Below are 25,239 nucleotides of genomic sequence, written 5' to 3'. Positions count from 1 at the left end.
TTGGAGCAGCGCAGCCGTGGTGGTGGCAGCAGAGCGGTGGTGGCAGCGTGACGTCATCGGGGGCGGGGCTAACATTGAAAACGAACTTCTCTATATTAGAGAAATATAGAGAAGTTCGTTTATATGTATATTAGCGCCATCTTGTGGGCAAAGAGAAAACTGCAGCCCAGGAGCCCAGGAAGGTAATTTTTTTTTTATTTTGCTGCAGATCTCCCTGCCAGAATGATTTTTTTCAGGTTTTAGGGTCTGAAAGAGTGAAAAAAAATTGCACCGCTTTTAGACCCTAAAATCTGGAAAGAATCAGACCGCCAAGGAGGTTAAGAGAAGGTTCTCATCTCTCCAAAACATGGTATGTCCTAAATAGAAAATAAAGTAAACTCAAATGGGTCTCATAGATTTCGGCTCGATCTGCGCCATTACATTTGGGTGCCACTATAGGCGCCCATTAACCACCCTGGCGTTCTGATAAGATCGCCAGGGCGGCTGCGGGAGGGTTTTTTTTAAATTAAAAAAAAACTATTCCATGCAACCAACTGAAAGTTGGCTGCATGAAAGCCCACTAGATGGCGCTCCGGATGCGTTCTTCTGATCGCCTCCGGCGGCCAGAAGTAACACGGAAGGCCGCAATGAGCGGCCTTCCGTGTTTCGTTTACCTCGTCGCCATGGCGACGAGCGGAGTGACGTCATGGACGTCAGCCGACGTCCTGACGCCAGCCGCCTCCGATCCAGCCCTTAGCGCTGGCCGGAACTGTTTGTTCCGGCTACGCTGGGCTCGGGCGGCTGGGGGGACCCTCTGGCGATCAGGTAGCACACGCGGCTGGCAAAGTGCCGGCTGCGTGTGCTGCTTTTTATTTCATTAAAATCGGCCCAGCAGGTCCTGAGCGGCAGCCTCCGGCGGTGTTGGACGAGCTGAGCTCGTCCAGACCGCTCAGGTGGTTAAAACACTGGTTATAAGAGTAAATTTGGGTGCAGGACTCCCCCAATAAAATATTGCTGCAAACTGAATCTATTTATGTTGTAATGGGTGCCTATGAAGGAGGAGGGTCCTAAGAGTAAGGCTTGGGGGGGGGGTCGTAAGGGTTAGGCATGTGGGCAGGGGTCTTGAGGGTTAGGCATGGGGAGTCTTAAGGGATATGTGTGGGTGGGGTTAAGGTTAGTCACCCACCAGGGGAGTTTTAGGCTTTAGGCACCATCCCGGGGTATAGTTAGTGTTAGGCATCAAGAGGAAGGGTTCCGTGTGAGAATATGGTTAGGTTATGACATAGTAAAATATTGGTAAAATTATTGATATTCTACAAAAATTGATAATAGAAGTTCAGTAAAATTACCAATATTTTACTATAGTGGATAATAGAATATTGGTAAAATTACTAATATTCAGTTACCGGTGTTTTATGCCCATAGTGCATAATAGAAAATGTGTAAACTTACTGATATTCTATTACTGTTTTTTGGTGGTGCTTTCATCTATACCCATCTCAATTCTCAAATGACAGCTTATCCAGTTCTAGAAGATGTTTCATCAATTTTGCAAAGGAACTTCTTCAGTTCTAGTCCGTAAGAAGCGACTTACAAGTCTTATACATACGCTAGATGGTTACCTCAGAGATAACATGGATATAGTATAAGAAAAGAAGTTTAGGATAGCCTAATGCAAATACACTTCTTTTTTTATAATATATCTGTTTCATCTCTGGGGTAAGCCACTTTTTTTTGTTGCATGTTGCATGTTTCCATTTTATGCATCTCCTTTTCTGGTATTCTAATATTGGGCCTTCTACCACTTTTTCTTTTCAACAAATCAAAGTATGTATATTAAATTTATTTATTATAATAATATTTTAATAATAATATTAAAATAAATCTCAGTATATCTGTAGACTTTATAAGGACATCCTTGACTTAACTAATGATGCTACATCAGCCTGATGCTCGCTTCACGTTTCCACAGACCACTTCATCAGAGTCAAACATGCAATGGCAAATGTCGTAGCTACAAATTCAAGGAAGGCCATTAAAACTGTTGTATAATGTAACTAACTCTGAAAGCAAAAGTCAATTTCAATATTGTTATTACAAATTTGTATATATGTCATAAAATGTACATTGCATTTACTTGTATCATGCTTACTTAGTAAGTTATTCTGTTAAACATGTACTATACATGCAGGCTCCCACAGTAATGTCAAGAGACAAGAGATATAGGTCAAAGAGCACAGTTATGTATGTTTATACTCAGTACAAACATCATGGCTCTCTTCCTTTTTTTGAAAAGAGAAATTTCAATATTTTTGGGAAGGCCCATCACCTTTTCCCAGACTTCTGGATGAGACATATTATAATATTATTATTATTTAGTATTTATATAGCGCCGACATATTACGCAGCGCTGTACAGTGTATATATATATATTGTCACTAACTGTCCCTCAAAGGAGCTCACAATCTAATCCCTACCATTGCCATATGTCTATATTATGTAGTGTAAGTACTGTAGTCTAGGGCCAATTTTTTAGGGGGGAGCAAATTAACTTATCTGTATGTTGGAATGTGGGAGGAAACCGGAGTACCCGGAGGAAACCCATGCAGACACGGAGAGAACATACAAACTCTTTGCAAATAGTGCCCTGTCTGGGATTCAAACCAGGGACCCAGCGCTGCAAGGCGAGAGAGCTAACCGCTACGCCACCGTGCTGACATAAAATACTGTATATATTCTTTTATATACGTGTATTTAGAAAAAAATTTACTGTGGTATATTCATGTATAAAAAAACAAAAGTTGTAACTCCTGAGTCATTTTATCTTTTTACTGATTTGGATTGATGCTAATTTGGATTGTGAGAAGGTTAGCTGAGCCTTTGCACGATTTAGATATACTTGATCTAGAAACACACTATTTATGACTAACTATTAATCATGATGAGCTGACATGTCCAGTCAAAGAGTATAGTGTCCTTTCCGAAATCAAATCAAAGGACCAAGTTAATTATTTATAGTGGAGCAGCTATCAGTTTGTGTTTTCTGCTTTTACTGTTATGTGACCACTGATCACTTTAAAATGTAAATACTACTTGCCAATCATTCTATTCTCATTTAATGAAGAAACTTTATAAAACATTTTGTTCTGGAGCTTTGTTTTTCAGTCTAGATTTATATTAGTAACAAACATTTTTGCCTCTTTGTTGTAACCAAAACTTGAATGTTCAATTCATGCTTCTGGGACCAGTAAGAGGGACTGTGGATTGGTTTCTGACTCTTCCATTCAACACTGGGGGACCCGCATCAATTTGCCTTTACAATCCAAGCTCATTCTCTACTTCCTCTCCCCTTTCCTTCAAAGTAGGAGGTCCACTGCCTCTCTCTCTCTCTTCCATACAGACTGAAGTACACCGTCCTCTCCCCTCCAGACAACAAGGAATAAAGCTCCATGAATGATAGTGCTGGCCCTTCCTACTGAAACCTTCATTACCCTCGGCTGCTGCAACATGCTCATGAATGATGTCTTACAACACTACATTCACACAAGAAAGCACTACTGCTCTATGCTGTCTATAGGAAGTAGAGGACAATTCACCCTGTGCATTGCACATATGTAGTGGGTAATGAAGTTGACCATCAAATCACTTAATGTAAAGTATACAATATATCTGGATGGCAGAACATTAACACCCAACAGCTCAACTACCAAAATAATCGTGACAGCAGTGAATTATCAAGCCTCATGTACCAATTGTGGGAGTGGCTTCTGCTCTCCACTTGGGCTATATTAATGCTGATACATGTTTGATAACAAAAAGATGGAGATAGTTGGTAATGATAGTGAGTGATGTACTGGTGCTAGGTATTATAGCAATGCCTCCCACCCCATTAGCTTTGGTGTATAATGATACTTTTCCTCTCCCAGGCTTCTTTGACAGCTATTCAAGCTGCCTTTGTATATCAAACTTACCATCCACTAATGTCACCTCTCAACCACCTCACAATTCCATGTGTCTACTGCTTGCAAAGCATTGTTCCATACACGGTGAAACCTTATGTTTGGTTCACACACAAAAACGTGTCCAGTCCCGTCATGTCAGTTTTTGACAGTTGGCATCAGTTTTGTATGTCTTTCTGATGTGTTCACACATAAATCTGTACATTTCTTGTCCGGTCCAGTCCTGTCAGGTTTGTATCAGTTTCATATGTGTTTCTATGGGTATGTTCACACATAAAAGGTGGACATTTCTGGTCCGGTCCAGTCCTGTCAGTTTTGTATCAGATTTGCATGTATATTAGCTGGTGTGTTCACAAATGAAATGTGTACATTTCTAGTCCATTCAGGTAAAACTGATAGAAAACAGATGCAAAAGTGACAAGACATTACTGGATCGGACTGGAAATGTGCAGATTTATGTGTGAACCAGACTTAATGTCAGACTTGGACTTATTACATGGATACAAATGTGAGTTGTGCTGAGTGATCTTCAAGCCTTTTTATTGAAGTAAGCAGGAGAGGTAACTGATAAATAGGGAGGCTCATACCATTCCCCTCCATAAGTCTTTATTTTATCTGCTGAAATCTCTAAAACTAGTGAAGACTTAATTAAGCATTGACTTTTCAGTGTAGGTATCCTCTAAATATGTGGGTTTTCCTCATGTATTCTGTTATATTGCTTGGGTCTGCCTCAGAAGAGTTTCAAATATGTCTATTCAAACCACTCACTAATACTGGCTCCATATTAATCATCCTTTTAACCTTGCATCAACAGAAGCCTAACAATAGCAAATACAGTAACTAAAGCAAAAATAAAAGCATCTGGAACTGATTGTTTCTGTCCAATTGCATATCCATCTATGGCTTATTTAACCACAAATGATTTCAGGCCCTCCTACTTATCCTTCCACCTCTCATGAATCCACTCTTCCTCTCTACAGCCACACAACATTTATACTTTGCTTTGTCCCACATCCTGTCCAGCATACAAGTATTTCTCTTCCTTATACTGTACCTCCCAACAGGTAACTTTATGCTAAAACAACTTACCACTCACCCCTACCTTTGCTATACAGATGCTGTATACCTTTCTTCTGAGTACACACTGGCATTGCTTCCTGGTGTATAGCCTCTCCTCTACTCATACCAGTTCACCATTTTTTCTGTAAATCTGGTTCATCGAACATTGCCATGTGTGACAATTTGTTTGTCTTGTTCATCATTTATATAACAGCTTCTGCAGATTGTAGCAACTTCTTAGCAAACCTAATTCTGTCTCACTAATGTTGCACGCATGAAAGAGAAATATGTTGATCTTTTCATTTCTATATTTATTTATTGTATTTATAAAGCACCAACATATTATGCAGCGCTGGACATTAGTTTAGGTTACAGACAATATTTAGGGGTGACATACAGCAATACGACAATACAGGAATACAAGAAAAACCAGATCACGCAGCACAGTATGAGTACAAGGTAATGCTTAGTTAGTCCAGTGATGGGTGCATGGAGATTAGGCAAGTTGAGTTCACTCAGATCCATAGTATGGGTGTATGGTAATATAAGTGCATGATCAGGTAGGACACAAAAGGAGGAGGACCCTGCCTGAAGGCTTAAAATCTAGTGGGAGAGGTATGGACACAAAAGGTAGGGGACCCGAGGTCAGCTGTGGGTTTTGAGCACTTGTGAAGGGTGGTAGGCCAGAGTGAAAAGGTGACTTTTGAGTTCCTTCTTGAAGATGTTGAAGGAGGGGGCTGCCCTAATGGGTGGAGGTAGGAAGTTTCATAGTGTTGGAGCAGCTATTGAGAAGTCCTGGAGGTGTGCATGGGACTGGGTGATGTAGAGGGAGGTCAGGCGAAGTTCATTGGAGAGCGGAGTAAGCGGCTAGGTGTGTACCTCTGAGTAAAATCAGAAATGTAGGTTGGACAGGTTTTTTGGACATGTTATGCCTTTATAAAGACTTTGAGCATTCATGAATATGACATCATATACAGTATTTCCCTCTGTATGGGATCATGTATATGACTATTCTTTATTATTGTTTTTCTTTACGTGTAAAGCATTAGCACAGAATGCAATACTGTACTATAATGTATTTAGGTTTACATATTAAGGTAAGCATTTTTAAATAATGATTGCCCCATTAGAGTTATAATCCAAGATGTGTAGTAACAAAGGATATAGAAGGAAAAGAGAGGTACAGTGGCCAAGGGTGATGGGTATTAGTAATTAGTTAGCATATAGTTGATGAGGAGAAGATTTGTTGGTAATTTTAGAAAGTTAGTTTTTCAATGGACCTTTTAAACATGTTAACAGTGGGAAAAATGTCTTACAGGACTATGGAAAGAATTCCACTGAAAGGAGGCAGCCTGAGAGAAGTCCTGCAGCCATGCACAGGAAGAGGTTAGTGAGGATGATATTATGAGGTCAATAAAGGAGTGCAGATGGTGGTTTGGGATGTATGTGTGTATGACTTCAGAGATATAGGTAAAATATAAGCTATAAGGAGATCTCAAAGCAAAGCATAGTAGTTGCAAATTTACTTTCCAGTGGACTTAACACCAGTGAAAGGATTGGCAGAGTGAGGCTGCAAATAAGTGGTGCGAAGAGTTTAAAAGTCGAGCAATAGTATTTAAGTCCAGAGTCTACTGAGAGGAATCCATGAAAGAAGTATCCTGCAAAAGCTGGGGTGAGAGATAGTGAGGGCATGCACTATGACTTTATGTACATCTTGACTTAGAAAAGTGCATACTTGGGGATGTTGCGGAGATGGAATTGGCAGGAGACATGCTGGGTTTGAAGGAGAAGTCAGAATCAAGAGTAACTTACAAGGAAATGGGAATACAGCTAGAATGAGTAACATGTTATGTGATTTGCTCATGTTTGCAATTGCATACTTTATACAACAGTGCGTACACACTCTGCTTGCATAAAATAGCTGTACACATTGGTTGTAAAATGTATTTCACTAAAGACATCATTAATTAAACTCAAGCCACCAATTGGTATATTTATAAAGGGGTGATGATATATTGACGTTTAATATTTCACTTATCATTGCTGCTCATCTTCTGTTTCCCCCTCCTCCCCCCATCCATTTAAAAATTAATAAAAAGTGGTGTTGCTATTGAGAGTTCAAAATGATTATTATTAATGTATATTTATTTATCATTAGTATTATTAGTGTGACCCAGTGTATACAGAAATATGGGACATCCCAAAGCTGTATGTTGAACATTTCCTCCATTCCCATACGAGCCTCCATGTCACATAAAATGGCTGCTGCCCAACATTCTATATATCCTCCACCCCTTTTTTTTTTACTTGCACAACGTCCTTCAGACATTTGCTGGCCTGTCATGATAATTTGGCAGCTTTGGCTGATGTAGTTGGTCTCCAAAGACCAAAACAAACAGAAGAATTTTTCCACCAGAATCATGCTGATATAAGACAGAACTGATAACGTAAAGTTATGTACCTATGGGTAGATACATTGGGGATCTCTGCCAACAAACGATCGTTCCTGATCCATCAGGCCAAATCTGCAATCATTGTTGGCGTCATTTGCATGATCATGGCAAATTACTTCAAAAGTCAATAGGGATCGGAACGATCCTCCACAATATGATCTTTTATGCCGGTCATTTAAGAACGAACCATCACCATGGGTGGCCTGCGTCGTGAAACATCATTTAACAAATTTCTTTTAAACGATGTTACGTGATATCATAAAAATAGGTTGCCGCAAAAAAATCATACGAAAAATTGTGTTGTGGGTATGGTCCTTCAGAGTACAGTAACAATCTCATACTCAAAAATACCTTGCAGTATTATAGTGTGGAGTTTTTCGTCCAATCCTGTCCATATGCAGTAATTTACTTGTATCTCTTACTGTACCATCTGAGGGACCTGCAAGTCTAAATACCTAAAAAAAAAAAAAAACATATTTTGAAAAGGTTTTGTTTGATATGTTGAAGTAATTATTAACAACATTTTTGTGACAAGAATGGACTTGTCCTTTTCCTAACATTGCCGAATCCTTGCTGGTTTTATTTGGTGACAGCTGATTATACACTTGAAATGCTGAGGCTCTGTGATGTTAATAAACGGTGGGTTTGGCATCAACATATTCTTCTCCCCCTACCAATGCCTTTTTTTTTTTTTTTTTTTTTTGAGGCTAGAGTGATTTTATTAGCAGTCACAGCAGTTCCTGTGATGTTATCAGAGATAAGTAGGTCCTTTGATGTTGCAGAGGGCATTGGAATCAGTAGGGATGTCGGCCTGTTCAATTTACGTTTTTTTATCTGCAATTTGTAAAGATTATGGGTTGAAAAAAGACATTTACAGTAGAGCAAGTGCCTTCCCGCGTACATCATAGGGGAGGATAGGAAAGCTACTGTCTTTCAAAGACCATCTTTATTACTATTATTACTTTACTTACTGGCAGAAGACAGAATGAAAGAAAGAATGGTTTTATTCAGAACACATCAATTTATTGTTGTTTGGCTGTGAGGTTGCTTAGTTAAACAGAGATGGCTGGATGGCTGCATAGATAGATGACTAGTTGGGTGTCTGGAATATTAGATAGAGAAATAATCAAACGCTTACTATTGACAACTTTACACTTGAAAATATTACTATATTTTTAATATAATGTCTATATCCTTGATATACATATATACTATGCTTTCATTGTAAAATGTTACTCATTATGAGTACAGAGTTTTGCAAGACTCCCCTAATTCTTTACATCTCCACTGTGCTGACCTGTTTTACCTATGCAGTTACTGATCTCACTGTTTGCTCCACCACTGTGTTCCTCCTCACCACTCTGCTCACCCTCCTTACCATCCACAATGTGTCCCATCCCAACTATATACAGCACGTGCGCCCCCCTGGAAGCCAGCGCCCTGAGCGACCGCTCTGGTTGCACAGGTCAAAGGCCGGCCATGACTATATAGAATGATTCTAAAGGCGCAAAGTAAAACCCCCCACCTGCAAAATTGTCATGGGGCCCCCTGGATTCTGGAATCCAAACTCTCACTGTCATAACCAGCAATCTCCGAACCGCCTGCTCACCCCCCACCCTTCTTGGCACCTAGCCTTCGACACGGCATTCATGACATTGCAGAGTAGTGCAGGGAGTGGTGGGATATTTACCTGCCTCCAGTATTGCACGTCCCCTTTGTGCTTCCCAGCACCCACTCACTCTATACTGCCATCCTCTGTCTGGATGTGGCAGTGATACTAGCATATTGTATATCTCCTGTAAGGATCCGTTCTGTACCTCTCCTGTAAAGGCCCGTTTACCTATGAAGTGGTGTCAGCACCTCTGTACCTGTCCTCTAAGGCCCATCCACCTATGCAGCTGTGCCATCACCTCTGTAACTCTCCTGTAAGGACCCATTCACATACGAAGTGGTGCCAGCACCCCTCTACCTATCCAGTAAGGGCTTGTTCACCTATGCAGCTATACCAGCATCTCTGTACCTCTCATGTAATGGAACATTCACTTATGCAGTCATGCCAGAATCTCTGTATCTCTCCTGTAAGGGCTGGCTCACCTATACAGCTATGCCAGCATCTCTGTACCTCTCCTGTAAGGGCCGGCTCACTTATGCAGTCACACCAGCATCTCTGTACCTCTCATGTAAGGGCCTGCTCACCTATACAGCAATGCCAGCATCAATGTACCTCTCCTATAAGGGCCCATTCACAAATGCAGTGGTACAAGCACCTCTGTACCTCTCCTGTATAGGCCTGTTCACATATGCAGTGGTGGCAGCGCCTCTGTACCTACCCTTCAAGGGCCTGTTCACATATGTCATAATTCTAGGCACAATACATTGCTTGGCTCAACCACAAGCTGCTCAGTGGAATAAAGCTCCAAACATTTTACGTTGGTATCTGAAATGCACCCTGGGTTCAGTGGAAAGTAAGAATAAGGAAAAATTAACTAGAATTTATAATATTTATTATATTTTTATTAACATGTTTTTGTGAAAATATGTTACATATTAACGTTTTGGTATGAATAGTTTTGAATAGTCACATATTCAGCAGGTGGCATGCTCCTACAGCCTTGAGTACAGTCTACTTTTCTTCTGAGCCCCATAATATTTTCTACCAGCTCTCACATGTTTCAACGATCCCTCAAAACCTGCCTTTTCGAAATGGTGTGCCCCTCTTCCCATCTGTTTTAGTTATCTTTTACTTCTCTACATCAATTCATACTGCCTTTGGCTACTAGCACCTCTCATACCGCATGCAGAATTAGGGCTTCAACCTCAGGTGCAACAACAAGCAGAGGTAGGTAGTGGCACACTTGAGTAACTCTCAACAGACTCTGTCATGGGTGGGAACAGTCATACAGCAGCAAGTGACACCCATTCCACCTCACATGTAGCCCGGAAACACTGTCATCTTATATTTATTATCTAAGCATCAAAGCTGTATTTTTGTGTTACATATAATGAGAATAAAAGTTGCATCTCACATACAATAAATTCATTCCTGCTGTCTTGCAACTTTCATAGAAATTCTTGTATAGGATTAAATTAATGAAACAGATGTTCTGAGAGCACTTTGCTTGTTTATTCATATTAGTAAAAAATTGTTAATGCAGATAGCTTGTGGTATCTGCATTGTCCAGTGCTTCTCTGTTAATGGAAACATGGTTTAAAGTGCTTGCATTTCTCACCTTCCTGTCTTAAATTGTCCTTCACACTGATATCGGTTTAACTGTATAGAACAAGATCTCTGACAAATATTAGAGCTATTCTAGATAGAAAGTCAAGGGTAGTGTGTAAAAATGCTTACGCAGTAAAAAAGAAAAAGTATTCTCAAACTTCCAACTCAATTATCAGAGAGAAAAGTTAACAAAGAATAAAATAAAAATATACAGTCTCTTTTTTCCTGCACAGCCTGATGACAGATATATTTATTTATTGTATTTATAAAACGCCAACATATATTACGCAGTGCTAGACATTAGTTAAAGTGTACCAGAGATGATAAAATATTTTTTTTTTATACATACCTATGGCTTCCTCCAGCCCCATCCGTCCACAGCCTTCTCCAGCTCCAGGTCCCATAAATTCAGCCAGTCATGGCCAGTCTGACACAAGAGACTTGCGCAGCTGCCAGAAAGATATGTGGGGAGTGCACTTATCTTATGCAGACTGCGACTGGCTGAAGTTACGGGACCTAGTACCAGCGCAGGGGAAGGATGAGGACTGCGGCGTGGGAGCAATTCATGCAAATGGGGCTGGAGGAAGCCCCAGGTATGTATACATTTTTTTTATTTTATTGTCTCTGGTTTCCTTTAAGGTTACAGACAATATTTAGGGGTGACATAGAGCAATGATATGTGAACAGATATGTGTTCTTTTGTGAGAATACCAGGGCCCCAACATAACACTAGCCTACCACAGAGCAAATGCAGAGCAGTGTGCAGCCAAAACCACTTACAAAAGCTCCAGGCACTGGTCTTCTTCACTTCCTGCAGCTGCTTTGCTGCACTCGCTCTGTATGGTTGCTGATGCATCACGTGACCCAATGAGGATCAGGTGACACATCATGAGCTGTACAAGAATCTAGCTGAGCAGCTGTCAGTTGCAGAAAGTGAAGAGGACTGGCACCATATGTGACACTGTCACATAACACAACATGTCTTCTTGACAAAAAATGACAAATTTATTTTGTTATCTATAATAATATCCAGCACTGTTCCAACTCCTCATCATAGCTGTATTGTTGACAGTAGTGCAAACGTTGTCTGCAGGGTGTGACACTGTCACATGACACAACAGGTGTTCTTGACAAAAAAATGATTTTGTTATTTATAGTAATTTCCAGCACTGTAGGCCACTGTTCCTCCTCATCTTTCAGTTGAGTTGTTGATAGTAGTGTAAACGTTGTTCGCTGCATAGCACAACAGGTCTACAAATGTATTTTGTTAACTATAATAATTTCTGGCACTGTAGGCCACTGTTTCTCCTCCTCATCACAGTTGAGTTGTACTCTAAAACTTGTATGCCACTTGTAATGGAGCTGGGAAACTGGCTAATTTTTGATCTGGAGGACCCTCTGCCTCTACCCTGAAGCCTTTATATAACTTGTAATGGCGCTGTGAAACTTAGCTAATTTTTTGAATGGAGGAAACCCCCTGGAGTCTTCTGCCTCTACTCAGAGACATGCATATCACTCATAATGTAGTTGTGAAACCTGGCTAATTATATGAATGGAGGAACCCCCTCGGGGCCCTCTGCCTCTACTTGGAGTGCTGTATATAATCTTACATTTCCTTGACAGCCCCATAAAATGGCCTTGCCAGCAGCATAAAAAGTTCACTTCTTTTTTCTTGGCTTGCCTTTTTAAATGCAAACACTCTACATAGTCCAGAAAACTAACCCAAATTTCCCCATATTGACTTTAATGGTGTTCAAATTCATTGTTCAAATGAACAATTTGTACCTAATTGATAGCTAGTGAATTCAACGTGTGTTGAATGATATTGGACCATCACTATTCGATCATAATTTATTTTAAGATGTAAGGAACACAATTTCTAATATTACTAAACAATTGGATTTTATTCTGGTCACATTAACAGCAATACTATTAAATGCCTGTGGCTGAAGATGCATTTTAAACTTTTGGCTGCTCACATATAATCTTTCACTCGAAAAAATAACTGAACTTCTTGCTTTAGTTTGGCAGTATACAGACTGTATTAAATCAGCAAATCATACTTGAAATGAAATATACCTTTTGTAGCTAACATTTTACACACTCTGTTCACATTGGTTGGTGTTATTTTTATGTGCGGTTTACAATAGAAGGAATTTTATTTTGAAGATTTATCTGTAAGCAGAACTGGAACATTAAAAAAAGGTTCTGAATATAAATACTATAATTAAAAATTCAAATAACAATCATTCTCAAATTGGTATTTGGAGTGCCCACGCATCACTTTCATTTTTAATTTGATTTTATTAGAAGACACTGCCATGTTTCAGTAATTTGCAATTGTCTCCTCCCTGGAAAAGTAACCAAACCAAATTATCATTATTCATCATAATTATCACTGTCTGCATTTTATAGCAATGACATCATATTCTGCAGCGCTTTACTGAGTACATTAAAAATTCATGTCACTAACTGTCCCTAAGAATTGCTGAAAAGCCAATGTCTCCATCCACCTTTATTTGAAGCAAATTTTTGGAGCTGGTTAACCTACCAGTACTTTTGGGAAGGGCATGCAACTGTAAATCTCCTGCCGCCACACAGACATGTATCTAGAGGGGTACAGGCATGGCTAGTGCCATGGGCGCTACATCTCCATGGACACCATGCCTGCTATCACCTCTGCATTCAGTTGCAGCTGCCACCACTCCCCGACCCAAACCTGCCCCCCCCCCCCCCCCCACCAGTCTCCGGCTGCCGCCAGTGCTGCTAGATGGCCCATCAGGTGGAGAAAGACCCGGGAGAACTGAAGAGATATGCAGAGCAGTAACCCTAGTCATGTGATACCGCGTCACATCACGTTAGTGACTAGCGGTGCTCACGTGATGTGACACTGTATCACATGACTAGGGTTACCGCTCTACATATCTCTTCAGTTCTCCCGGCTCTCTCTTCAGCTGAAGTGCCATCGAGCAGTACGGGCAGCAGCCGGAGAAGGTCTGCAGCTCTTGCTCTTCACCCATCAGTGTCGGGCTGTCTGCCCAATCCCTCCGGAAGTTGCAAATCACCGCTAGGGGACAAGGGAGCTCCACAAAGGTCAGTGCTGCTGTGATGTATTGAGTGGTGGGGGGGGGGGGGGGTCATACTCATGGACAAGACAGGCATGTCATGTTCTGGGATAGGATAGGGTTGTCATGTGCTGGGGACAGATGTGTCGTGCTGGGGGGCGAGGTGTCATGTATTGGAGGAAGGGTGTGTAATGTGCTGGGGGGACAGGTGTGTCATGTGTTGGGGGAGGGTGTGTAATGTGCTGGAGGGCCAGGTGTCATGTATTGGAGGAAGGGTGTGTAATGTGCTGGGGGGGCAGAGGTGCCATGTGTTGGGGGAAGGGTGTGTAATGTGCTGGGGGGGCAGAGGTGCCATGTGTTGAGGGGAGGGTGTGTAATGTGCTAAGGGGACAGGTGTGTCATGTGTTGGGGGAAAGGGTTTGTAATGTGCTGGTGTAATGTGCTGGGGGGACAGGTGTGTCATGTGATGGGGGAAAGGGTGTGTAATGTGCTGGGGGGACAGGGGTGCCATGTGTTGGGAGGAGGGTGTGTAATGTGCTGAGGGGACAGGTGTGTCATGTGAGTACTGGTTAAGGGCTCTGCCTTTGACATGGGAGACCAGGGTTCGAATCCTGGCTAGGGTCAGTACCTATTCAGTAAGGAGTTCAAGGCAAGACTCCCTAACACTGCGGGATGGCCTCCTGAGCGTGTCCCAGTGTGCTGGGGGGGACAGGTGTGTCATGTACTGGGGGGAGGGTGTGTAATGTGCTGGGGGGACAGGGGTGCCATGTGTTGGGGGCAGGGTGCGTAATGGCTGAGTAGAGGCAGTGGCTGAATAGAGTACTGGTTAAGGGCTCTGCCTTTGACATGGGAGACCAGGGTTCGAATCCTGGCTAGGGTCAGTACCTATTCAGTAAGGAGTTCAAGGCAAGACTCCCTAACACTGCGGGATGGCCTCCTGAGCGTGTCCCAGTGTGCTGGGGGGGGGGACAGGGGTGCCATGTGTTGGGAGGAGGGTGTGTAATGTGCTGGGGGGACAGGTGTGTCATGTGTTGGGGGAAAGGGTTTGTAATGTGCTGGTGTAATGTGCTGGGGGGACAGGTGTGTCATGTGTTGGGGGAAAGGGTGTGTAATGTGCTGGGGGGACAGGTGTGTCATGTGTTGGGGGAAAGGGTTTGTAATGTGCAGGGGGCACAGGTGTGTCATGTGTTGGGGGAAAGGGTGTGTAATGTGCTGGGGGGATAGGTGTGTCATGTGTTGGGGGAAAGGGTGTGTAATGTAGTGGGGGGGGACAGGTGTGTCGTGTTAGGGGAAAGGGTGTGTAATGTGCTGGGGGGGACAGAGGTGCCATGTGTTGGGGGGAGGGTGTGCAATGTGCTGGGGGGGACAGGTGTGTCATGTGTTGGGGGTAGGGTGTGTAATGTGCTGGGGGGACGGGGGGGCCATGTGTTGGGGGCAGGGTGCGTAATGGCTGAGTAGAGGCAGTGGCTGAATAGAGTACTGGTTAAGGGCTCTGCCTTTGACATGGGAGACCAGGGTTCGAATCCTGGCTAGGGTCAGTACCTATTCAGTAAGGAGTTCAAGGCAAGACTCCCTAACACTGCAGGATGGCCTCCTGAGCATGTCCCAGTAGCTGCAGCTCTTGAGCGCTTTGAGTCCAACAGGAGAAAAGCGCTATACAAATGTTCGGATTATTATTGTGCTGGGGGGACTGGTGTGTCATGTGTTGGGGGAAAGGGTGTGTAATGTTCTGAAGGGGACAGGTGTGTCATGTGTTGGGGGAAAGGGAGTGTAATGTTCTGGAGGGAATAGGTGTGTCATGTGTTGGAGGAAGGGTGTGTAATGTGCTGGGGGAACAGGTGTGTCATGCGTTGGAGGAAGGGTGTGTAATGTGTTGGGGGGAGGGTGTGTAATGTTGTAATGTGCTGGGGGTGACAGGTGTGTCATGTGTTGGGGAAAGAGTGTGTAATGTGCTGGGGGGGACAGGTGTGTCATGTGTTGGGGAGGGTGTGTAATGTGCTGAGGGGGACAGGTGTGTCATGTGTTGGAGGTAGGGTGTGTAATGTGCTGGGGAACAGAGGTATATTTGCTTTGGGAAAGGTGTGTCATGTTCTGAGGGGGCAGGGATGTCATGTGCCTGGTTGGGACAGAGGGACAGGGATGTCGTGTGCTGGGAAGGACATGAGTGTCATGTGCTAAGCGGGACAGGGGTGTCATGCTGAGGAGGGGGCGCACAATACACGAAGACGGGAAGCGCTTCAGATGCAGAAGTGACGTCATCGGTCACTTTACGCATGTGAAGCACGCCACACAGGTACTGTGCGCCCCCTCCTCTTGTCTGTCACTGTTGATCTCAGGTCTATATGTATTGGAGATCCTGAGGTAGTCTGCTGACACCAATGGGGGTGGTTACCTACACTGGGTGTGGGGTGCAGGGGGACTAACAGGGGGGGGGGGGGGGGCGCAATTTTGGTGTTTGCCATAGGCTACATGTTACCCATATACGCCTCTGCCGCCATACATGCTATTTACTTATTTTATTGTAGTAAAGGGGTTGTTTTGTAAGACTGACATGAGATAATGCAACAATGAATAAATGTTTTTTTAATATATAAATAAATACATGCTAAATTTTAAAGGGAAAATAAAACACACCTTTAGCAAAAAATTAAAAAAAAGTGATATTTACCTTAGTATTAATAGGCCTTGGACAGTCCAGAGACTTCCCAAATCCTCTTCAAGCCCTTCATCCCCTCTGAACATATTCGGCAAGACCTTGTTGAATATGCTCTTGTGGACAAGCTCCTATCTGTGTATGAGTGCATCTACAATGGGCATGCAGTAGTACAGTTTGCACATGCCCACTTAGGCTTTATTCTTTAGATCATCATGAGGCTTTTAGCTACTTAGCTAAGTAACTACCTTTTATACTTGTATTTCTTATGTTTGCATTGAACACTTGGGGCCATATGCAATTCACCTTTTCTCTCAAGTTTTCTCTTAGGAGATACTTTTCATCTTTTGTTTAAAATAACTTTTTTTTAGCACTCTGCAATTACAAAAGTACTAATCCCAGGTGGAAAAGTCGTCAAAATTATGGCTTAACCACTTGGGGACCCACCCTTTACCCCCCCTTAAGGACCAGCGTTATTTTTTGTGATCTGTGCTGGGTGGGCTCTGCAGCTCCCAGCACAGATCATGTTTCATGCAAAACGATCAGATCGCCCCCCTTTTTTCCCCCCTATGGGGATGATGTGCAGGGGGGGTCTGATCGCTCCGGTGATCGGGGCTGCACAGGACGCTATCCGTCCTGTGCAGCCAGTGACAGGCTGTCCCCTGTCACATGGCGGCGATCCCCGGCCGCTGATTGGCCGGGGATCGCCGATCTGCCTTACGGCGCTGCTGCCGTACAATGTAAACAAAGGAGACAAATGTCTCCTACATTTACATTTAGCTGATTGCGGCTCACAGGCTATTCACGGAGACCCACTCCGTGATCTAACAGGAAACGGCCGCTCGCGCGAGCGGCCTTTCCTGATTAATTAGGGAGGCACCTGGCGACGCACAGTTGCGTCGCTGGTCCTCCAGCTACCACTTTGCTGCCACACGGTATGAGTGTGCGGTCGGCAAGTGGTTAAAAGGCATTTCATTGATACAGTCTGAAAATTTCACCTAGGAGAATACTCAGGAGAAAAAAGGAACTGCATATGGCCCATGGGCCTTTATTCAATTAACTTTTTCTTCTGAATTTGCTCCTAGGAGATCATTTTTCATTTTCTCTTTAAAATAACTCTTCAGCACTTTCCAATTGAAATAGCACAACAAGTAGATGAAAAAGAACTATCAAAATTATTTTGAGTATGGTCTTGTTTGTTGGTGGTTTAAATGGCATTTTATTGACAAGAGTAAAAATATCACTTGAGAGAAAGTACATGAGAAAAAGTTAATTGATGTAATTTGTGATTTGGTTGTATGCATTGTGCTGTTCCCCAAACTGGGGAATAATTCTGGCTGATCGATTTTTATTTCCTACATGTGAGCTGTCCTATTTATGTGTGTGTGTGTGTGTGCATGCGTGCGTGTGTGTGTGCGTGCGTGCGTGCGTGCGTGTTGCGGTGTTCATGTGTGGGGAGTGTATCTGTGAACTTTATAATGTCCTTATAGTTTCTTGTTATGTTTATTAAGAATAGAACAAAGCAGACTAGAATCAAATCTTTCAATTTTCAGTTGATATGATAAAATGTTGAATAACCTAACAAATAGAATGTTTGGAGCTCGTCTTGTTATTGGTATGCTTTTGTTGAGTGATTGCAGAGCATACAGTGGAGAAGCAGAATGTCTTCTGTTATTGCATTGAAAGACAATAATAAAATATATTTTTTTAACTAAAAAGTGAACACTTACAGGTGAAGTTTTGGATATAAGTGTTTTTTTAGAAACCTGATAAAACAGACAAACAGCGGGCAGGCTTATAATGATTCAATTCACCCTTTCTCTGAAACAAGGGATGTCTAAGTCATGAAATTACTCCATTCAGCATATTTATTGGACCCTAACTCTGAACAGTGAACAGAAGCCAAAACAGATGAGAAACAGTGAGATAAGAATTATAATAAGGTTTTACTGCAGAAAAGTTTGTTAGTTAGTTCTGTATCCTTTTCAGTTAAACAAAGCAGAGAGTGGATTCTAAACAGCAACAGTGAAAGTTTGATGTAATCTTAAAATTAAACTCATTAAACTGAGCATAAAAAATATGAAACTCATTTCTAAATTAATATTCTTATATTTATCATGGGTATTCCACATATAACTCATAAGTTTAGTTTCACTTTAAGCTTATTAACCTCTTGAGGACTGCAGGGCGAAACCCCCCTAGTGACCAGGCCATTTTTGGTAAAATTGGCCACTGCAGCTCTAAGGCCAAGCTGCAGGGCCGCACAACACAGCACAGAAGTGATTCCCGCCCCCCTTTTCTCCCCACCAACAGAGCTGTCTGTTGGTGGGGTCTGATCGCTCCCCCCATGTTTATTTTTTTAATGATAAATATTATTGTTCCTGCTTTTAAAAAAAAACAAACTGTGTCTTTAAAAACCTTCCCTCCCTCCCTCCCTCCCTCCCCACAGCCAGCCAATTACGGCGATCGGCTGACATAGGCTTCTGCCTATGAGAGCCGATCGCTCTCTTGTCCCCCAGGAGGACAGCCGTGTCATACGGCTGTCCCCAGTGCAGCGCTGCTGCTGATCGCAGCGCTGCGCAGTGTAATAGACGGCGTTCTCGCCGTCTAACAGTCTCCCGAGCCGCTCGGAGACTGAAGAGGGGGCGGAGCTCCGCCCTCCGAGCATGAGATGCGCGTGCAGCGTGCGTGCGATCTCATGCAAATTACAGCCCCAGGACTTTACGCCAATTGGCGTTAGGCAGTCCTGAGGCTGCCGCTGCGGCCACGCCCATTGGCGTGACGCGGTCGGAAACTGGTTAATGTAGTTCATGCAGCACTTTCACCTACTATCTTGAAGCCAATCCTGATGTCATTTTCTCCCTTACTCTCCTCTGCCTGATTGTGTATGCATTGCCTGCCCTCCTCCCAGTCTTCAGGCACTCCCACCCAACTCGGGAATAGAAAGTGCATTGTCTCAGCATGATAAATATTGGCCGGTCAGAGAGGTGTGGGAGGGGGAAACAGGAGGGAAAGAGGCTTCAGCCAATCAGGCTGCATTAGTTAAGTCTGAGGGGAAAGTAAAGAAGCAAAAAAAGACAACCCAGCATGCCCTGCAGCTTCCTTTGTGCCGCAATGTACCAAATAAGAGTCAGGTAAACTGGGAAATGATCATTTATCAACAAGAAATGTAATAGTGGTTTTTAACTTTTGGATGCCTATGCGTGAATACTTTACCTATCGGTGTCCGCCGCTAGCTCCGTCTCTACGCTGCTTCACATACACGTGCCCCACGTAGTTGTCAGCATAACATGGGCCCATGTTACAACGGCAACCACATATGTGAAGCAGTGTGTAGACTGAGCCAGCGGCCACTAACAATACACTCTTTTTCATCCAATTTTACCAAATCTATGTTGTATAGGTTAAACTGAGTGAATATATTGAATGGATAATTTAGGCAGTTACCTTATTTACATAGAAATGGTAAGATTGGATGAAAAAGATTGCATTGTTAGTGGCCAGCAGTGATGCTCACCCGAGCTAGGATATCCGAGATACTCGGATATCCTAGCTCTTTTTTCACTAATCGAGCTCGAATACCGAGCTCGAATAGTATTAGCTATCCGGGCTGTGCTATCCGAGCGCACTCGGATAGCAATCAGCTATCCGGAGATATCCTAGCTATCCGAGCTCGGATAGCGTCATCTGCTCGGATAGTGTCACGTCAGACATCACCTCGAGTCCTCACAAGCGAATCAGAGGGCTCCCAGCCCTCTGACTGCAGCCAATCACAGAGGGGGAGCCTGGCCAAGCCCCCCTCTATAAATAGCGGGCGCCATGTTGCCTCACTCGTCCTGCTTGCGACTTACTGGCTGACTGTACTGAGAGATTGCTCCAGTGCTTTTTGTCTGTGCAAGTGCATTTATTGTTCAATACACCTAGCGTTTTTACTCCAACACTTGATATTCACCTGTATTGCTTTGTATTGTAGATAGATTGTATTTTAGGCAGTTTAGTTTGTGTGATTAGGGACTAGGGAGGGAGACTGTCACTGGTGCTGCTGCAGCTGCAGCCAGCAGCTAGGCCCTGTGCCTAGGCAAGGCAGCCTGCCCTGCTCTGTGCTCTAGTCTCTACTAGTTACCTTACCTGTGCTCTCACCTGTCCTATTCTACTGTACTACTTCTGTGTTAGATAGATTATTGTACTATTTTGTAGTTAGCAAGGCCCAGCTTTACTGCTATACCTGTCCTGTATCTGCTCTCTGTAATCTAGTCACACCTGTTCTATTGTTTAGCTAGATTCTTCTATTGTTTAGTTAGTACTGTAGTGTACTCTAGTCTGTGTATAGGGACCGTCCGTCACCGCATTACCTAGGGTCTTTGTGTGCGCAGTGCACGTCTGCGCTGTCCGCACCCTCTCATTAGTGCTACACCCGTCCTATTGTTTATAATACTTGTATTGTGTATTTGCTGAATTGTACTGTACTGTAGTCTGTGTATAGGGACACCGTCAGTCAGCGTCAGCTAGGGTTTTTGTGTGCGCACTGCGCACTCTCTCGTTAGCGCTACACCGATCTCTGCTGTAGAGTACACCTGTCCATCACTTCACACACCCACCACCAGTCCCACCCCATTAAAGTACCCCACTTGCCCCACCTGCCTTTACATACATAACTTTTTTTTTTCATTTGTATAATCTTAAAAATATACGATGTCTAGCACTGGCAGCCACGGTTTGGGCATGGGGCAGCAAGGGCAGCAAGGGCATCGGCAAGAGAGGAGGTCGTGGGCGTGGCAGCCACGCCACCACCACCACCATGCGCAGTTTTGTGTCTGCACCAGTGGCTATTCCGCCACTAGCCACTGGCCGTGGACGCCTTAACCGCCCAACAGCTGGGAGTCGCGCTGCAGAGACACAGCAGCAGCAGCGTGTGGCGCAGATGTTCCTCCCACCGCCAGGTCGTAGCCGTCCTATTGAGGAGAAGGACGCAGACTCTATGGTGGAACTGATGGTGGATGAGAAGGCCACCATTAGCTCTGGAACCGAGTCCTCCACCCCCGCCACCACTCCTGTTCGCAAGAGCAGCAGCAGCCATCCAGCACTGCCTGGGGAAGAGGAGGATGAGGAGTGCAGTTCTCCAGCCCCAGCGGGCAACACCAGCACCCTGTCACTAAGCACCTTCTTATCCCCAAGCACATCGGGGCTATGGAGTGCTGTTGCGGCAGAATTGGCAATGGAGGAGGAAGAAATGCTGATGGGCACTTTGGGGGATGATGCTTTGGACAGTCAGACAGTGGTGACTGTCCCTCAGCCCATGCATGCAGAAGGGGAGTTTGTGGGGTCATCCCAGCAGGACATGTTTGCGGAGGGGGAGGATGATGATGACAGGGTGAAGAACAGAGACTGGGTGGCAGATCCTGGGGATGTCATCAGCTCTGAGGAGGAGGAGGAGGATGCGTCTGCGGGCCTTGCTAGAAGGATCAGCATCACAGGCATAGGCAGGATCAGAAGTGGGCGTGGTATGCAGGCCACACAGGGTGCTGATCCGGAGGCGGAGAGTTCTGCCAGTGCCACCAGCCGCACCAAGAAACCCCCCCCCCCCCTCAACCACCACAGGAAGACCAGCGGCAGCAGCACCTTCCAGCCGAAGGGGCAACTTCACCCCCCCCCCCCCAAATTTGGAGTTTTTTCACCCTGCCATATGTGGATTGCATGTATGCCACCTGCAACCAGTGCTGCCAGCAGCTCAGAAGAGGGAAGGAGCCCTCTGTGTACGGCACCACCTCTCTGATGAACCATCTGGCAGGGAAACACTTCCATGAGCATGAGGAGTTCATGAAGTTGAAAGAAGCTGGCAGTGGCAGACCCGCCACCACTGAAAAGCCGTCGGCAGCAGCCACCCGCCCTTCTCCACTTCCTCCAGCAGCAACAGCAGGAGTGCGTCAGAAACGGACTGCTCCTCCTCCCTCTGCAACTCCTGCCGCCGACACTGAGGCCTGTTCTGGCAGCCAGTCCTCAGTGGCCTCCTCTGCTCCCTCCAGTGATTCCCGTGCCAGCAAAAGGCGTTGCCAGACCCTGCTCAGCGACACCTTCCAGGGGGTGGTCAGGGTTCTGCCTCCCAGCGGCCGTCGCGTGCGTCAGCTGAACGGCTTGCTGGCACGGGCCATGTGCTCCCAACTCCTGCCTTATTCCCTTGTGCAGGAGGGGAGCGACATGCGTGCTCTCCTGATATGTGCAGCCCCCCATTGGCCAATCCCCAGCCGACATTATTTTGCACGCACGGCCATCCCTGCACTTCACCGCTCTGTGATGGCCAATGTCAGGAGAGGGCTGGATCACGCGGTGGGTCAACGGGTCCACGTCACCATGGACTCGTGGAGCAGCCGGTTTGGGACAGGCCGCTAACTGTCCTTCACCGCGCATTGGGTCAGCTTGGTGGAAGGGGGTGAGGAGCATCGGGCACTGTCAGAGTAGCAGCAGCAACAACGCAGTGGGTGGCGCCACCATGCAGGGTCAGCGGAATTGCAGCAGGTTACTCTGATCCGCTTCCATCCTCCGGCACACCAGCCCAAACCCCCCGCCTCAACAGAAGCGTGAAGCCCCGCGACTCCAAGCGCTGCTGGAATTGGTCAGCCTGGGAAAGACCAAACTGACGGTGAACCATGTCCTGGCCAAACTCCGAGAGCAGGAGAGGAATTGGCTGACCCCCAGAGGCCTCAGAGTCGGAGAGGTGGTGTCCGACAATGGGGCAAACCTGGTTGCTGCAATCAGCAGGGGAGACCTGACCCACATCAACTGCCTGGCGCACGTCCTGAACCTGGTAGTCCAAAAGTTCCTGCGGACCTACCAGGGGATGGACCGACTCCTTGAGATGGCAAGGAAGGTTGTGCGTCATTTCCGGCACTCGCCTGCAGCCGTAGCGAGCCTGGAAGAGGTGCAGAAGGAGCTGCACCTGCCACAGCACCGGCTCATGATCGATGTTCCAACTCGCTGGAACTCCACCCTGGCGATGTTGGAGCGTCTGGTTGAACAGAGGCAGGCTGTCAGCCAGTACATTGCACGAGCAACAGTTGCCTCCATCACTGCAACTGGGCGTGCTACCACCAACCTCCCATCCATCATCTCCATGGAGGACTGGGGGCACATGCAGCAAGTGTGCTCAGTGCTGGCACCCTTCCTGCAGGCCACCAACATGGTAAGCAGGGACCATGCAATGGTGTGCGAGTGGGTCCCCTTGGTGTGTGTGCTGGACAGGGTCCTGCATGCACTGCTGGAAGAGGGAGCGGCAGCCTTGGACCAGCAGACGCTGCAGGCAGCTTCACAGGCCACCTCTGAGGAGGAGGGCTTGGAGTTGGTGGAGGTCCCTGACCTTGCTGCTGATGAGGGGGAGCAGCAGAGCGCAGCTAGACTGGTGCGGTGGTGGAGAGAGGATGAGGTGGAGGAGGCAGAGGAAGAGGAGGACAGCACTGTCGGCTCTGGGGCTGCCGATGATGTGCCAGCAGACGTGGCCAGACTCTTCCCAATGGCAGCGCACATGCTGAGGTGCCTGCGCAAGGACCCAAGGGTCATCCAGATGAAGAAGAGGGAGGACATCTGGATCTGCATGATGCTGGACCCACGTCTGAAGGGGAAGCTCAGCCAGTTCCTGCCTGCAGGAGGAGACCGTGTGCAACAAATGAGGGATTTGCAGCTGTCCCTTGTTGAGCGCTTGGAGGAAGCCTTCCCTCAGCCATCCTGCTCACTGTCCAGCCAGCACAGAGGCAGCAGCAGGTGCCTGCATGCACCAGCAGCAAGCGCACGCGCACCACAGACCTGCTGTCTCTGACCAACGAGCTCTACATGAGTGTAGAGCTGCCAAGGACTAGAGAGGAGGTGCCTGCAGCAGCATCCTTCTCCAGTCACAGACAGCGCTTGATCCGCATGGTGGCTGACTACATGGGGTCCTTCAGCGGGCTTGACAGCGTTGCCCCTGTTGATCCCATGGAGTATTGGGTCAAGCACCTGCCGATCTGGAGCAAGCTTGCGCAGTACGCCCTGGAAGTTCTCTCCTGCCCCCCTTCCAGCGTACTGTCAGAGCGTTGCTTCAGTGCAGCCGGTGGAGTCGTCACTGAGAAGCGATCTCGTCTGTCTCACAAGTCTGTGGACAGACTGACGTTTCTCAAAATGAACCAGGCTTGGGTGGAAGGCGAATTCCTGGCCCCTGTTGTCGGCGAGAGGGGGACATGAAGTGGCGCACACACATTACAGCTGCTGCTGCTGTATTTCTTCCTGCTGTCTGTGTCTCCACTGCCAGGGAACACATTACAAGGTGCTGCTGCCCATACGCCACCAGCTATTTACGCTCAAAAATAGCTGCCTGCATTATTTTGAAAAAAAAAAAAAATTAAATTATTTTAGAGGTGTCCGGGTTTAAAACTGTGCTGTCCCAATTGTGTATTGGACACAATGTGGGCTTCACGACCGCTGTCTGGAACCTCATGGTGTTTATTTACGGCCCTGGAACCACCACTAGGACCCAGGGCCTATTATGTCTCGCTGCCTGCCTTCCTGCCCGCTGCCTGCTGCCAGTCTGTCACACACTCATCCTCCTCACGCTGCCTGCTGCTGTATTTCCTCCTGCTATCTGTATGTTTCCACTGCCAGGGAACATATTACAAGGTGCTGCTGCCCATGCGCCACCAGCTATTACGCTCAAAAATAGCTGCATCAAGTTGAAAAAAAAATTGTAATTAATTTAGAGGTGTCCGGGTTGAAAACTGTGCTGTCCCAATTGTGCATTGGACACAATGTGGGCTTCACAACCGCTGTCTGGAACCTCATGGTGTTTATTTACGGCCCTGGAACCACCGCTAGGACCCAGGGCCTATTA

General features: G+C 45.6%; 1 protein-coding gene across 6 annotated transcripts in view; it reads left to right on the top strand.

Moving 5' to 3' along the window:
- Nucleotides 1-25,239, top strand: part of NRG1 (neuregulin 1) — a 929,658-nt gene that overhangs the window by 592,368 nt on the left and 312,051 nt on the right. Inside the window, exons 1-2 of one of the 6 annotated variants that reach the window (XM_068233691.1) lie at nt 4,093-4,168; nt 6,316-6,383. The exons of the other annotated variants lie outside the window; for them this stretch is intronic. Coding sequence (XP_068089792.1) covers nt 6,320-6,383 — 64 coding nt within the window. The 5' untranslated portion in view covers nt 4,093-4,168; nt 6,316-6,319. Of the gene's footprint in view, nt 1-4,092; nt 4,169-6,315; nt 6,384-25,239 lie in introns of those variants that run through there. 6 annotated transcript variants of the gene reach the window in all.

Source organism: Hyperolius riggenbachi, chromosome 1 (genome assembly GCF_040937935.1).
Source record: "Hyperolius riggenbachi isolate aHypRig1 chromosome 1, aHypRig1.pri, whole genome shotgun sequence".
NCBI classification, from domain to species: domain Eukaryota; kingdom Metazoa; phylum Chordata; class Amphibia; order Anura; family Hyperoliidae; genus Hyperolius; species Hyperolius riggenbachi.
This window is presented reverse-complemented; position numbering and strand designations above follow the sequence as displayed.